This window comes from Condylura cristata, unplaced genomic scaffold, assembly GCF_000260355.1.
Source record: "Condylura cristata isolate star-nosed mole 26May11 unplaced genomic scaffold, ConCri1.0 scaffold00003, whole genome shotgun sequence".
Classification (NCBI taxonomy): Eukaryota; Metazoa; Chordata; class Mammalia; order Eulipotyphla; family Talpidae; genus Condylura; species Condylura cristata.
Genome location: NW_004567104.1, coordinates 20228892 through 20244188, shown reverse-complemented (window position 1 = coordinate 20244188; position 15297 = coordinate 20228892). Strand labels below are relative to the sequence as shown.

At 51.2% G+C, this 15297-nt stretch overlaps 1 protein-coding gene across 5 annotated transcripts in view; it reads right to left on the bottom strand.

Moving 5' to 3' along the window:
- Positions 1–763: 763 nt before the first annotated feature.
- The window catches only part of ECE2 (endothelin converting enzyme 2), a 29607-nt gene continuing 15073 nt past the window's right edge, over positions 764–15297 (bottom strand). The window contains exons 1-19 of one of the 5 annotated variants that reach the window (XM_004675037.2): positions 15225–15297; positions 14733–14957; positions 14395–14530; positions 13975–14190; positions 13455–13579; positions 13181–13327; positions 12947–13012; positions 8231–8419; positions 7525–7667; positions 7071–7185; positions 5636–5746; positions 4358–4456; positions 4181–4258; positions 3541–3644; positions 3225–3335; positions 3045–3112; positions 2673–2863; positions 2460–2555; positions 764–1729 (exon numbers count right to left, since the gene is read on the bottom strand). In XM_004675037.2, coding sequence (XP_004675094.1) covers positions 1553–1729; positions 2460–2555; positions 2673–2863; positions 3045–3112; positions 3225–3335; positions 3541–3644; positions 4181–4258; positions 4358–4456; positions 5636–5746; positions 7071–7185; positions 7525–7667; positions 8231–8419; positions 12947–13012; positions 13181–13327; positions 13455–13579; positions 13975–14190; positions 14395–14530; positions 14733–14957; positions 15225–15263 — 2436 coding nt within the window. In that variant the 5' untranslated portion in view covers positions 15264–15297 and the 3' untranslated portion in view covers positions 764–1552. The remainder of the gene's footprint in view (positions 1730–2459; positions 2556–2672; positions 2864–3044; positions 3113–3224; positions 3336–3540; positions 3645–4180; positions 4259–4357; positions 4457–5635; positions 5747–7070; positions 7186–7524; positions 7668–8230; positions 8420–12946; positions 13013–13180; positions 13328–13454; positions 13580–13974; positions 14191–14394; positions 14531–14732; positions 14958–15224) is intronic. The other 4 variants (XM_004675038.2, XM_012732586.1, XM_012732598.1 and 1 more) reach the window with 4 other exon arrangements.

The following is a 15297-nucleotide window of genomic DNA, read 5'->3' as shown; positions in this document are numbered from 1 at the left end:
CATGAAGACATAAGTGTCAACAGAAGAATCACCTGTGGGAAGGAACCAGCTTATCCATTGCCAGCACCTGGCACATCACTAGTACTAAATACACTTAAAAAACAAAGATGAATGTATAAATTAGTAAATGAATAAAGAAATGCGCCACCTAGAAGAGGTGTCTAGACCATAAGCAGTATTCGGTAAGAGCTCCTTTTCCCTCCCTCCCTCTGAAGAGTGGCGGGCATGTCTGCAGTGTATGTGCCAGGCACTGGGTAGCCTCCGTGTGAGTGTACAGGCGAGATGAGTGGCTCTCGAGAGCTCTGAGCCTATGAGGCCACAGGGAAATGCATGTCTTCTCACCACAAACAGAGACAGTGCTCTGAGTTTCAGGGATTGGTATGCTACCTTGGTCAGGCCTCCCCTCTACTGCAGGGTAAGGCCCACCCACCTTCCAAGCTGACCCTGGTCCAGTAGTTAGCCAGACTCAGTGTCAGGTCTGGCTGCAGCCCCAGTGGAGGGTGGCAGCCTCCACTTCCAGCTGTAAAGCAGCTGGTGATGGGACAGCAAAGGATGTACCCTGCCCAGCCAGACCCACTTTCATTCTGTTCTTCCATCTCGCCTCTCTTCCTGTCTTCTCGGGGCTTCAAATTTCAGTCCCTTGTGTCTGGTAAGTGAGCAAATGAATGCTTAGAAGAATTTCTGGCATGTAGTAAGTGCTTGATAAATACTGGTGGAATGAGTAAATGAATAAATAAAAACAGGATTGAAGGAAGAGACAGGCTGATGGATGCGTGTCTATTTATTGGCACATGGTCCTACAGGGCCAAGACGGCTCCCTCCCCACCCACTTCTCTGCAAAAATAACTCTTCCCTTCTTTCTCCCTTCCTTCTCCCTGCTTTCCTGCTTGGCCCAGGGAGTATCAAGCCACCCCCTAATACTTATGCCCCAAGACAGAGGAACTAGCATCCCCAACATGTACACAGTTCCCCCCTGAGCTCATGGAAACCAGGAGGCAGCAGGAAGGCTTGTAAAGGCCCTCAGATTCCCACTCAGAGCTAAGCGCAGCTGACCTATCAGTGAGGGTTGGCAGCAGTACTGGGAGCAGCAACATGAGGAGCATGGGGTAGGAGGCAGCCCATGAAGATGGGGCTAAAGGGAGCTGAGTCCACTCCTAAGTGAGCACTGAGTAAGCCTTGGGAAGAAGCACTGTCAGAGTGTGCCAGGCCCAGCAGCCCCCATGGCCACCCAGCTGAGTGGACTTGAGAGCAGAAGGCGGGGACTCCTTCCTCTGGGGAGCTGGTGCCCCCAGGCCAGACCTCCTCCAGACAGGGTGACAGGGAAGGATGTCACAGTGAATGGTGGGGGCTCTGCTGGAGGCAAGGGCACCCCCAAAGCAGAGGCACGAGGTGTTAGTTGAGGAGGAACTGGGATACATGTCACCTGTGGTATGGAGGGGCTGAACCCAGCCCAGCTGGCATGTGCCTTCTCCAAACCCTGGAGCAGATAGTCTTGCTGGGCAAGCTGCCCCAGACCCTGGCAACTACTGGCCATTTCTCCCCCGACCCAGATCTACCACACCTCACAGAGCTGCCCTGGGTTCATGGGGGAGCCGACAGGGCAGCCGAAGTGCCGCAGGAAGTCACGGGAGTTGGAGAGAGTGCCCAGCACGCGGAAGCGGGCAGGACTATGGGGGTCGGTCACCAGCCCCTCGTGAGAGCTCTCGGGTGTGCGGACCGAGCACCACACCTGCAGGCCAGGACAGACACGGGACATGTGGTGTCTAGTGTGGGCTGGGTCACAAGACATGGCTGCAGCAGGGCCATCCCAGGGACACAAACCACTGCTTCCCCAGCCCCTCCGCTCAGGAGGCCTCGGGGACAGGAGGAGGCGCAGCCAGCATCTGGGCCCCCACCTCCTATTAGCACCCAGAGGGGAATGCATCCTCCCTCGCAAATTCCTTAAGGGATTTTCAAGCTGCCTGGACACTGGGTTGCCAGGATGGACATGTTTGAGGGGAAAAAAAGGCACAACCCCCAGGAGCCACCTGCCACAGTGCAAAGTACCTAAAAGAGCCCCTTCCTGAGTCACGCTCTGCCACTTACTTTATTGCTGGGTAGCCCTGGATGAATCACTTTGTCCCCAAGCTTTAGTTTGTCCTCCACAGCCACCTCACAGGAACATGGTGAGGATGAATCCTGCTCTCCACCCATGCCCCTCAAGCAGGGCAGCCCTGCCCTCCTGCCCTGTGAGATCTGCAGAAGCCTCCTGAAGGTTTTCCCCCTCAGGCCTCCTTACATGCTCTCATGGGTCCCTGCCCATATCTGGGCTCTGGGGCCCAGGCCCGTCCAGATCACCTTCCACAGCTCAACTCCAACCCCACTTCCCAGTTGCTTTCCTGCATACTCCAGACTTCTAATGACACACCCAGGAGGGAGTGGGAGAGGGAAAGACCCCAGGCCACCCAGGAGGGCAATACCTGGGCAAATCCCACAAAGAAGAGCTGGTGGTTGGTGAGTCCCACAGCTGGCAGCTGCTGCTCCTCCCCGTGCTTTCTCAGCCACGCTTTGTAAGCCTGAGGTTGGGCACAGGGGTGGCAAGTGCATTATGACCTGCCCTTGATTTGCACGCCCTGCCCTTTACCCCCAGGACATGAGGGCTTCCTCCGTTGCAGGGCCGGCTGGCTACTCACATGGTAGGCAGCCTTAAGCCCACCGTTGTCAGCGATGTTCTCCCCCAGTGTCTGGCGGCCATTGAGCCTCTCCCCGTTGACCTCGTACTGGCTATACTGCTCCTCCATGCAGGCTGTGTGGTTCCGGAAGGCTGCCAGTGACTCATTCTGCCACCAGGGCCGCAGGTTTCCTTCCTTGTCATACTCACGCCCTGTGGAGAACTAACCTTTGCAGTGCATAGTCACCACAGTCCAGCCCTTAGGCACAGGAACACCCCCATTAAGCTCTGGTCCACAGACTCTAGGGTACCAGGGCCTGCTCCCAACATCCCAAGGTCTTTCAGGAGCCCCAGGGAAGTTGAGACTGGAGGGGACAGCTCTATGGGCCTCTACCTTGGTCATCAAAAGCATGTGTCAGCTCGTGGCCCATCACCACGCCGATACCACCGAAGTTCAGGGCCCTGGGAGATGAGGAATGCTGAGTGAGGAATGCTGAATCCCACCGCCAGCCCTGCTCCCAGCTCACCCGCAGGCCCAGGGCCCAGCACCCAGAACCTCCTGCCTAAGACACACTTGGGGTGGTTGCGGGCGTAGAAGGGGGCCTGCAGGATGCCAGCAGGGAAGACAATTTCATTCTTGGTTGGTAGGTAGTAGGCATTCACAGTCTGGGGTGTCATGCTCCACCTGGAAGACAGAGAGGAAGAGGCTGAGGCTCCCCACTCCTGACAGCTCACAGCCCAGCAGCACTGACCTACCTCCTCCAAGGACCTTGTGCCTCTGGCTTGGGATCAGACTTGTTCCCCCACACTCCCCCAAGTCCCCCAGTCCTGGAGAAGCCCCTCCTCCCACCTCTCTTGCTGCCCCAAGTGACTCCAGCTCCCATTCTCACTGGTCCCGGCTGGGAGGCTTGCGGAGCTGGTCAGCCATCACCTTAGCGGAGAAGTTGTACAAATTCAGCATGTTCTGGAAGAAGGAATCTTCAGAGACTTCATACTGTGGGAATGGTGGGAAGCAGAAAGTGAGCAAGAGAACACTTTAGAGAAAACAAAGGTCCCAGTTTGACCACTAATTAGTACCTCTCTGAGTCTCAGTTTCCTCAAGTATTAGAAGTAAAATATCCAGAAAATAATAATTGCCAATATTTAAAATCCACTTAAATGACAGGTGGTTTGTGTTTATTACATATTGCCTTCTTTTATTCTCACAACCATCCTATGAGGTAGTTACTAATAAGACCCCCATTTTACATATGAAGAAACTGAGGTTCAAGCAGGTTATATAATCTGTCCAAGGTTATAGAGTCAGAGATAGAAACAAGATCTGACTCAGGTTTGACTGCAAATCCCTGCTCGTTACCACAACGTTCCACAGCATTCCATGGCCCTCTGGCGGCCAGTCTGGCACAGAGCCAGCACTGTGCAACCGGTTGCCTGTACTTGTCTCTGAAAGGAACCAACAAGCACCTCTTTACCTCCCAGTGCTTGAGTCCCAATTTTTGAGGCCAGAAAACAGTGAACCTAGGTACTCACCCCATCATAAACATCATCCAGTTCTTTGGGATCCAAGATGAAGTCCGGGAAACCAATCATATCATAGATGGCATCTGCCTGAAGAGCCCAGGTTACAGGTTTCTCACCCCAGGTCAAAAAAACTGTCATCTTCCATCCCCACCTCAAGATGGCACCCCAAGCCTGGATAACGCTTACTTTCTCCTTGGCTGCCTGGCGGGTCTTCTCATCCATCCAAACCAGCCTTCCGAGAGCCTCTTCAAAGGCAGCCCGGATCTCGCTGATCATCCCCTCTGCCTGGGAGGGAAAGGCACAGTGGAGGGGGTGGGGGGACCCACTCACATACTTCCTTTCTCCCCATGCACCCCTGTGCCCCAGCTCTGTCCTTCCAGGAGGACAAATGGGAGAGCCTAGGCTCTTAAAACAAGACTGGACATCTGAGAAGGATGAGGAGAAAATAGGATTTGTGAAAGTACCAGGATTGAGGGTGACTTTTTTTCAAATTAATTAAAAACTTTGACAGGTTAGTTAAATCAATAATATAAATATAGTACAATGTTTTGGATCTGATTATGAAAGGAAGGCATTAAGAGCAGTAAGTTTAGAAAGAAGCCCTCCCTGGTGGGGCAGCGGGTTAAGTCGCAGCACTATGAAGTGATCCAGCAGCAGGAGCTCGATCCCCAGCCAGGGAGGTGAGGTGCGGCAGACCTCTCCTGTCTCGTCTATCGCTCCCTTCAGCAGTGTATTTCAGTAGATCCACAATCTGTTCCTGACTGTCTCTGGTGAAGCCTCTCAACCCCTGTGCCTCTGTTCTGTACCCCAGTTCTTGTATGCAAAAGTAGATACATCTTTAAAAAATAAATAAAATTAGAAAGAAGAGGAATTGAAGAAGAACATAGTGTCTTTTAATCCCCTCACTCGAGATAATTCTCTTTAACATTATAATTATCTACTTCTAATGCCTTTTCCTGCCAGGATACACATATATAATATAGAATAATGTTGCACAACATGTAGATGTACATCTACATGTATGTCTCTATGTATGCATGGAGTTGGAGGGGCTAGGTGACATGTCCAAGGTCATATTTTTGTCCATTTCACTAGTTCCAAAGTTACCTCATAATCCCTCCTATCACTGTTGTAGTCCCCTGTGACTGCACATTTGAAACTTGTACATTCTCCCCTACTGTAGACAGCACTGACATAGATATCCTTGTTGATAATATATTAAGCACATGCATTATAATCTCCTAATAAATCAATATTATTCTTCTAGTTATAAAGATAACAACCTCCTCATAGAAAACCTTCAAAATATAGACAACTTTAAAGGATAGAGAACCCCTCATTATTCCACCACCCAAATGAATCAGTAAATGTGTTGACTAATGTTCTTCCTATACATGCACACATATATGGACGGTGAATTTTTAGGAAAATAAAGGGTGGTATTGTGAGAACCTGAACACTCACAATCTCCTTGCTTTGCCGGTCAAATGTGGCCTTCACAAAGAGGGAGCCCAGAGCGAAGCCAAGGGCGTCATCTGTGTTGGAGATGCAGGTCTGCCACCTGGGGGTGCAGGACTATCAAGAGGAAAGTCAGTCCCCACAAACAGCTCTGTCGTCCTACCTGAGGGCCTCCTCTGGGGCTGACCCCTCTCTGAACAAGAGGTCTGGGCTTGGGGTGCCATCTCTTCCTTGGACTCCAGGGGAGTGAAGGGTGGTGTCCCAGCATGCTATCCCCAGCAGGAAGGCCTCGGAGGACGTGTGTGCTATTCTCAGCGCTCTTCTTCTCTCAAGTTTCTAAGAGGCCCAGTGGGGTCCAGAAGTCTCTTTGCTCCACATCTCAATCTTTTATTCGGTAGCCCCCCATGCCAGAAACCTGGAAGTCACCAGCCTCCTCCATATCCCTATCACCACGTTCAATTTATCAACATTTCTACTAATCCTATTTCTTAATCTTCTCCCCTATCCATTGCATTGTCATGCCCCTGTCCTACAACACTATCACCTCTAGCATAAATATTGCCATGGCCTCCTAGCTAGACATTCAGACTCCATTCTCATCTCCTCTCTCTTCCCAATCCCCTCCATCCTCCATTAACTTCCAGAAGAAAATCTAATATGCAAAACTAACCAGGCTACTCCTCTGCTGAAACCATGCGATGCCTCCCCACCTGAAAGAATCGAGGCAGACTTCTTAACCCAGCACTCAGGTCCCCTTGTGCAATGTCCCAGGTCCCCATCACCACCCTCAGTCTCTCTGCTAGCCTGTTCTCAAGTTCATGCCAAGAACCCTTCATGCTCCTCCTGGCCTCTGGGTCTTTTCACATGCTGTTCTTTCTGTCCGTAATGCTCTTGTCCCTTGTTCTCTTGGAGAACTCATTCTTCAAATGGTACCTCTTCAGAGGAGTCTTTCCTGGTACCCCACGCCCTGAGGCAGAATGCGCTATCCCTATTTCTGTTCTATTGCGCAAAAGTCTTTGATACAATGTGGGTACTAACTACCCCTAAATAGAGTATGTTCTGTTGGCATGTCCAACTTTCTGCACATCTTTTAACTGAGTGCATTTATTCCTCTCTGTACCATCATCATAACAGCTGAGTTACCTATGTATACAAATCAGTAGGTAGGAGGGTAGGTAGTTAAGTTACATTACCTTAGTTCTCACAAAAACCCACAAGGTATTCCAGGGCATAGAGTGGGAGGGACTAGGTGATACGCCCAAGGTCCCATAGGCTAAAAGATAGAGAACCTGAGCTTGGAAACTAAATCAGTTTGATTTCTAGGCGTGTGCACCATCCTACACCATGAGGCAAATAACAGATGTACATCTACATCGTACATAGAGATGTACAGCATCAACTAGACTAGATCGGAAGACAGGCACAGAGTGAGAGAGCTCACCTTCTTGGTGCCATAGAGAGTCTCCAGTAACTTCTCTTGCGCTGACTCAAAGCGTCGGTCCAAGCTGGAGGTTGTCTTCTGTACCAGGTTCCAGATGAGATAATTGTTTAGGATGCTGGATGCAGATGGGAACATAAGGAAAGGGCAGGTGGGACACCATCCCCACCCCAAACCAGCTGCACAAAATTACAGGTGGCAGCAGTCCTAACAGCTAAATTAAGAGCTGTCCTAGAATCACTCTCTTCAACCCTGGGACCATACAGATGACCCCTGTATGGTCCCCCGGGGCTCCAGACTAGGGGAACAGCCCACTGACATTCCATTTTGATGTTTGTCAGGTCCAGGGCTTTGCCAAATGCTGGCTGCACCAGTCTCCTATGCCCAGTCCCTGAATGAGCCCTGTAGAGACAAGAGCCCTGAGTCACACCACCACAACCCCTGCATTCCCCCTCACCTTGGCTCTGTGCGATTGATGAGCTCTGACACCTGCTGCAAATAATCTGTCCCATAAACCACCACAGGCTCGGAGTCACTGAGCTCCAGGGGTGACAGCAAGAAAGACAGGAATTCCAGCCAATCTATGGAGGGTGCCAGAACCTGAGAGGGAAAAATGCCTCAAGCCTTCCTGCCTTCCCACCTGCCTGCCAGCAGACCTTGTTCACGGATATGCTGGAGCCAAGGTGCCCTGCTTGTTGCCGGCAGCAGTTTCTGGCTGCTGGGTGGCCCTTTCCTATAATAAACCCTTTCCAGGGCTGAGCACCCCATAATCTGGGAGCCCAACAACTTAGGCAAGAAAAGCCATGGTTGCAATATTCAGCTGGGCACAGATATCACAGATTTCCCTAAGAGTTGAGGAAATACCACCCCCGACACTACCCACTGTCTTCCCATACCTCACCTTTCCTCTGGAAACCCTTCCCCACTACTTCTTCATAACTCTGTAACTAAAGGGTCAAAGCCTGGCACAGATGCTTTAGTATCTCTTTTGGTTGTTTTGGATTTTTAATATGACTCTTTTATGCAGTTCCAGAAAACATAAAAAGGACCATGAGATGACCCAGAGAGAAAGCAAGGGAAGGTGGGAAAGCTTGGTTGCCTCAGAAGAGAAGCTGGGTGCTGCCCACCCCCCAGTGTCTCCGTGCCTTTGCCCCACACCCCACCTGCAGCTCCGAGATGCTCATCTTGTGATAGATCTTCTCCTCATCGCGCCGCTGGTCCTGGGGTACTGTGATGTTGGCCAGTTGTATCTCCAGCTCCAGCACCTGCTGCATCTGCTCCCGTGTGGAGGCTGGCTGTCCCCCCAGCAGCATCCCCAGCTCCTCCATGTAGTCCAGGTAGGCAGTAAGCACCTGTTGTGGCCCAGGGTCATTCTCTGAGCCCAGCAACAAGTCCTGCCTATGGCTGAGAGAGGCTGTTCTGGCCACCACCTCACCATCTCTTCCGCTGACTTCCTTCACAGAAGGTTTCTTGGACAACCTGGTTTCATTTCTGTCATATTGTTCACCACCATCTGCTAGGATCTTATTTATTTGTGTGTGCATTTCTTCATCACCTATTTCCCCTAGCAGGTTAATTCTAAGGGAGCTCTAATTCTAAGGGAGCGGTTTTTTTCACCACTATGTCACCAAGGCCTGGGACAGGGCGCAACCAAGACAGGTACCCAGTAAGCACCTGTCCAGTGGCCAGATCGGCTTTCCACATGCTCTTCCTTCTTATTTCCTACAGTCTTTTGAGTTTTCCCAGCCCACCAGTGACCACGTGCCTCTACTCCATGTTGAGGGAGTGCCATGGGGAATTTGGTCCACAGGAGCTTCAGTTCTCTTTTGCCTCCCATCCTGCCAGGCCTAAAATGTGGCCGTTTTCTCCACTCCCCTCTGATCTCCAAGGGGGAGAAAAGCACACAAAGGAAATGTTAAGTCAACGATGTAGAGAAAAATGGTGCACTGTTGTTGGGAATGTAGACTGATCCAGCCCCTATGGGAAACAGTATGAGGGGTTCTCAAAATATTAAAAATAGATAGACCATATGATCCAGCAATCCCACTCAGAGGTATCTACCTGAAGTGTACAAAAATGCTAAGTTGAGGGCCTCCCTGGTGGCACTAGGGGGTAAATCTCAGCTCTATGAAGTTATCAGCAGGCACTACAGCACCAAATTCTATCCTGGCAGGGAGCTGACCCACATGGCACATTTTTTTAAAATGCTAATTTGAAGGGATATACATGCACGCCTATGTTCATTGCAGAACCATTTACAAGAGCCAAGCTAGGGAAACAATCTAGGTGCCAAAAAAACAGATACATTGATAGAGAAGATGTTAATATATAAACATAATGGAATACTTAACTACAAAAAAAGGATGAAATCTTTCCATTTGTGACAACAGAGATGGAAGTAGAGAGGATTATCCTACGTGAAATAAGTCAAAAGGAAAAAGACAAGTACTGCATGAATTGGTATGATTTCACTCACGGACTATGAAGAGACAAAACCAAACCAAAAGAACCCCGAATACAGAACTGAGGCTATGAGGGTGAGAGTGGGGCGTATAAGAGGAGGGGGCCCAGTGGACTATGGAGGATTATGGGTGCTTTGGTGGTAGGCATTGTGTGGTAATTTGGAACTGAAGAGGTGTGAGTTTGTATTTGTAAATCATAAACAGGGCTGTAAACCATTGTTACAGCAATAAAAAAAACATAATTTTAAAAAAATTAGTGACCATATGGACACACATGTATCAGAGTCTCTGCTGGGCTTTACATATAATGTATCTTTGCCCCCTTCAAGCAGCTCCATCAAGCAGTTATTTATCCCATTTCACAGATAAGGAAACAAACTGGGGAAGATTATCTGGCCTGACTCAACACACAAACTAGTTGATGGTGGAGTGGAATGTGCCAGGGCTGGAGGGGTGCAGAGCCACTGGCCCTGAACCAAGAACAAACCTGGGTTGCCTGGGCATCTACAGCACCTGAGCTGCGTGAGGGCAGGCAGGCTCTGCTCCATCCTCTAATGGAGTTGCAGACGCTAGCACAGCATCTGGCTTATAGGAGGAACTCAATAAATATTTGTTGAATGAAGGAATGAAAATCTGCAGTCCCTCCACCCCCACCTCCACACTGCTGAGCATGAAACTTTGAGACTTTGCCAAGCCCTCTGTTTTCCCTAAGTTGTTTTTTTTTTAATTTATTCATTTGTGTATACAGAACTGGGGTATAGGCCAGAGGTGCAGGGGCAGTGAGAGGATTCACCAGAGACAGAGTGGGGAGCAGAACAGGCAGACTGACAAAGAATACTGCTGAGGGGAGCAGCAGGCAAGTCAGGAGAGGTCTGCCAGGTCATGTGGGTCAGCTCCAGGGCGGGATCAAACGCATGCTGAAGTGGCTTTAGCTTCTTAGTGCTGTGCTTGAACCTGCTGCACCACCAGGGAGGGCCCTTTTCCCTAAATTTTTAACCCAGATGAAAAACTTCTGTACTAAAGCTTCCCTTAAAAGCTGTGACAGGAGACCCAGCCCAGAGAGCCAAACCTCCTCCTGCCCCTTTCCAAGAGCTGGAACGCATGGTTCTCTCCTGCCTTTATGAAAGTCTTTTGCCCCTTCACTAGTGTGATTTCAAAAGCACACATAAGTCAGTTTACACGCCTCCCCACATCTGAGTTTCTCTTGCTATTTCTTAGGGAATGTCAACTACTCAAGCATAATGGGAGTCTACATACTTGTCCAGAGGATTTGGCCCACTTCCTCCAGCTCCAGTTTCTAAGGCATCAATAGGCCTCCCCCTCCCCCCTCACAGCTTTCTCCCTGGAAGCTGCTCCCTCTGCCTAGAATCCTCTCCCTCCACTGAGCCTGCCCTCACCCAGGGACTATCTGTTACACTCACTTGCAGAATGCCACGATTCTCTAAAACACCCGGAACAACAGTCAGGGCTGTGGCAATGTACTATTCACATGTCCAGAGAGGCGCTGGCGGAGGAGTGCTCAGGACGAGTGAGTGAGCAGACAAGGAAGCACAAGTGTCCCTATTGTCCAGGCGCCCAACTCCACAGCAGTCTCTTGCTGGCTTTATCCCACTGCCCTTAACATACAAGGATCACCTTCTTTCCTTTCTCTAGTTTCCCCCTCACCTCTTCCTAAGGCTTTCTCTAGTTTCTAAGGAGATGCTCCCTCATGTCCTCAGGCCCCCCCCAGATTCATCCTTTCTTTAGGATTCCACCTGGCTCTCACAGCTACCTGCTGATCTCCCCATAGAGATGGCACCCAGGGCCCTCACGGTCACATGTCTAAAATAAGCAACACCACTCCCAAGTGTCTGCCACATGTAGGAGGTTTTTTCTTCTACCCCCAAATACCTAGAGGGTAGATACTGTGATCCCCATCTTACAGATAAAGACACACTCTCAGGGAACTTAAGCAACCTGCACCAAGTGGCAGAGCTGGGGTTGAGATCAAAGTCTGATTCCCAAGCCTGCCCGCCCTTTTCCTGTGACAGAACACACTCTCCTCTTTCCTAATGTGTGTTAAGTTGATCTTTCTGAAAGAAACCCTTAATTCTCTAAGGAGCCCTCCACTCCACCATCATTCAGGGTTACAGACTCAAGTCTTTCTCTTCCTCCTTCTGCTCCTTCTTTTTACCAGCTAGTCATCAACAGCTCATGACTCAGGATGTGTCTCTTGTACCCTCCCTTCCTTCTGCCACTTCTCCCATTTGGACCCTTACAGACTGAGAGCCTGGAAAACTGTAAGCTGGGAGGAGAGAAAGAAACTGTAAGCACCTCCATGAAAACTAACTAATCTCCAGGTTCCCTCTCTTGCATCTACTTTTCACAAGCCAAACTGATTTCCCAAGCACTGTTCACAAAGCATCTGCTCCATGCATGCCCTGACTCCGCCAGGCCTCTACAATAAACAGTGTGGCACTCCAGGCCCCTCCCTAACCAGTCCCTACCTGCCTTTACAGTTTCTCACCTGGAAATGGGGATGCCCCAGTCTGCTTTTTCCCCCCTTTTTAAAGATGTATTTTATTTGTCTATGCATTACAAATGCTGGGGTGCAGGCCAGAGGTGCGGTGGGGGGGCGGATAAGCGGATTCACCAGAGATAGAGTGGGGAGCAGGACAGGCAAATATTCTGAAATACACTGCTGAGGGCAGCAGCAGGCAAGACAGGAGAGGTCTGCTGTGTCAATGTGGGTCACCCGCCTGGCTGGGGATCAACTGGTGCTTCAATGGCTGTCAATAACGTCATAGTGCTCAGACTTAACTCTTTGCACCACCAGAGAGGTCCTTTCTCATGTGCTTTGAGCTTTATGTTTTATCAAACTGGATCCCTTCCCATAGTCCAAACTTGCCTTAGCCTTTCCTTCTTCAACACTTCTGCTTAAACTGTTCTACATCCTAGATACTCTACAGGACACAGCTCCTAGGCAATCTCATTTGGAAACCTTTCTGGCCACCCGAGTCTAGAGATCCTTTTCTGAGCTTTGTTCTCCACTATTTATTTCCATGAACTCATCTACACTGAAAGCTTCCTGTGACAATTGCTTTAAAATGCACGTCTCAGAATTGCCCTCACTGCACCTCGCACATAGTAGGAACCAACAAAATGCATTCCTGGAAGACTAGAGGAAGGAAGAAAAGCAGAGAGGGAAGAAGGGAAGGAAAGAATGGAGGGATGGGATGCAGGGAAGGAAAAGAGGGAAGGGGAGAAGGAGAAAGGCACAGAGGAGGTGACAGTAAGAAGAAAGGAGGGAAGGAGAAAAGGAGAGCAGGAGGACAGCAAGGCAGGACTGGCAGCTGGCTCACTAAGCAACAGGGAGGGCTCTGGAAAAAGGGCAAAGCGAACGGAGATCAGCCCAGCCATCCTGAAGATGTTCCTTACTTTCTCGTTGGCAGTCCTATTTAGGTAGTAGTCTCGAGAGGGTAAAAAGAGCCCAGACTGGTCCACCTGCAACAGCAGAAAAGAGAGTGAGCCCTCCACCCAGACACTGTCTGACCTCCATCCAGGACACTTGATGGAGTTGGGGGGCACTCCAGTCTACTAGGCATTGGAGAGAGGAGCCTGGGTTCAGCAAGCAGTCCATAAGTCTCTCTGAACCCTTCCAGAGCCCAGTACCTGGATAACATTGCTGTTGGAACTCTTAGAGTCAGCACTGATGTAGACAGTGAAGAAGGGGGTGGCCCTGTAGGTCCCTGCTACTGCCTTCAGCACCTCCATGAAGTTGTTCTGGTTCCAGGGCCCCGTAATGTTCCAGCCACCAATCTGCGTAGAGACCATAAGTAGAACCAATGGCACAGGAGCCCAGTGCTTTCTTGGGCTGTAACCTCTCCCAAGGCTTCTCCTGCGCAGCCGGCCCACAGCCATGGGCGGGGGGAGGGGGGGGCCCTACCTTGTCGATGAGGTCCCGCAGAGGCTGCGCACCCAGCTCTTCAATGCGTTCCACCTGTAGGCAGGATAGGTAGAAGCGCTGTGTCTTCCGCTCAGCTTCGCTGCTAGAGTTGAAGGTGGTGTTTTCTGTGGGGTGGAGGACACGGTCCATATGGCAATTATATTAGTTGCTGGGGGGTGGAGCCCTTACTTGGTTCTTCTCCTTGCCTTCCAAGCAGTTCTAACAAAGACTGGAGTAGGAAAGTTTAGCTTCCTCTCTTGGTCCATGGAGACCCCCAAAGATATCTAAGCACTACAGATACCCTGGGGTATCTACCACACCTCAACAGTGCTCCTCAGAGTGCAGAGGGAACGCGTCTGTTATACTCAACAGTAGATCCACCATTATTACATTATAGGATGGCAACCACTCAGTTATTCATTCTTTCATGGACATTTACCAAGAACCTACCAAATGCCAGGCCCTGTGCTGAGTATGAGGCATGTACTTGGCATAACCCTTCCCCAATAGGCCCGCTCACCAAGCAAGTGCTTCAGGATGGCCTGGTTTTGGTCCCAGAGGCTGTTAAAGGTGTTCCATCGAGAACGCCCATCAGGCAGGGGGTTCCTCCGAATCCAGCCTCCACAGGAGAACTGGTAAAAGTCCTCACAGGGGCTCACAGCTCGGTCCAGGGACTCCAGGATTTTTCCAGCAACCCGAATGCAGGCCTCTGTGAGGCAGGTGCTATGGGATGGGTCTGTGACAAGGGACATGGCCAGGGATTTGGGGTCTGTCAGTCAGTCTAGGAGAGACAAACACTTTGGGAGAGGGGCAGCAGGAAGGCTGGCAGGAGAGAAAGAAGCTGTGGGGGAAGGCTGGTCTCAACCAGTGAAATTCTTAGGGACTCTCCTCCAGAGCACCCACAGCTCTGAGGGTTGGTGACAGATATAGGCCCACCTACCTCTGCGGTACTGGACCCCCAGGGCCACAAAGCAGCCCAGAAGCAGTGCAGCCAGCAGTAGAGAGACACCTGCCAAGATCAGCTCCAGCTGGGTGTGGGAGCCTAAGAGCTGTCTAGTCCTCTTTCGGAATCCCACCTGGGGAACACAGGGTAACAGAGAGCTGGCAAGTTGCAGGTGAACAGCCAAAATCACAAAGGTCCTCCCAGAGGGTGAAGACGCAGGCAGTTTCCAGACACTAAGCACAGACGGCAATAATTTGGGCACAGGGGCACCGCGAGGCAGGTGAAATGCGCCTGGAGACTGTTTTGTGCAACGTCATGGCTTAGGATCGCCTCACCAGAGATCTAGCGCAGAGGCCAGAGATGGAGCAGAGGTGGGGGCAGTTGACCCTCCAGGGCAGCCCAGAGCTCCTGGGTGTGCCAGGCGTCATGCCAGGACTGGGGCCTGGTGAGAAAGGGAAAACCCCCTTGCCCACCTCCACGGCGTCCGGGGAGGCCCCGCCCTCTACCGGGGTCTCGGGTGCGTCTTCATCCTGTAGCGTGGCCCGTTTGTACTCCACCATCTGCCAGACAGTCGGGGGCGCCAACCGAGGTCAAGCAGACAGGATTGTTTGCCCAAGGCCCTGCCCGATACCCTCGCCCCGGCGGGTCTTTCCCGTCTGCAGTGGGGCCCATTCCCTACCCCTGGGTTCTCCCGCCTTCCCCTCTCCCCCAAGTACGCAACCCCTTTTAGGCAAGCCCCAGACCCAGCCCCGAGCTACCGGGCCGCTATCTCACCCCGCCCCTCCACTCGGTCCCCTCCCCTGAAGCTCTGGGGACCCCCCACTCACGTTGCCGCCGCCACCCAGCTCCTGCAGAGCGACGTTCATGGTGGAGTTGGGGCAGGCGACACCTTAGGGCTCC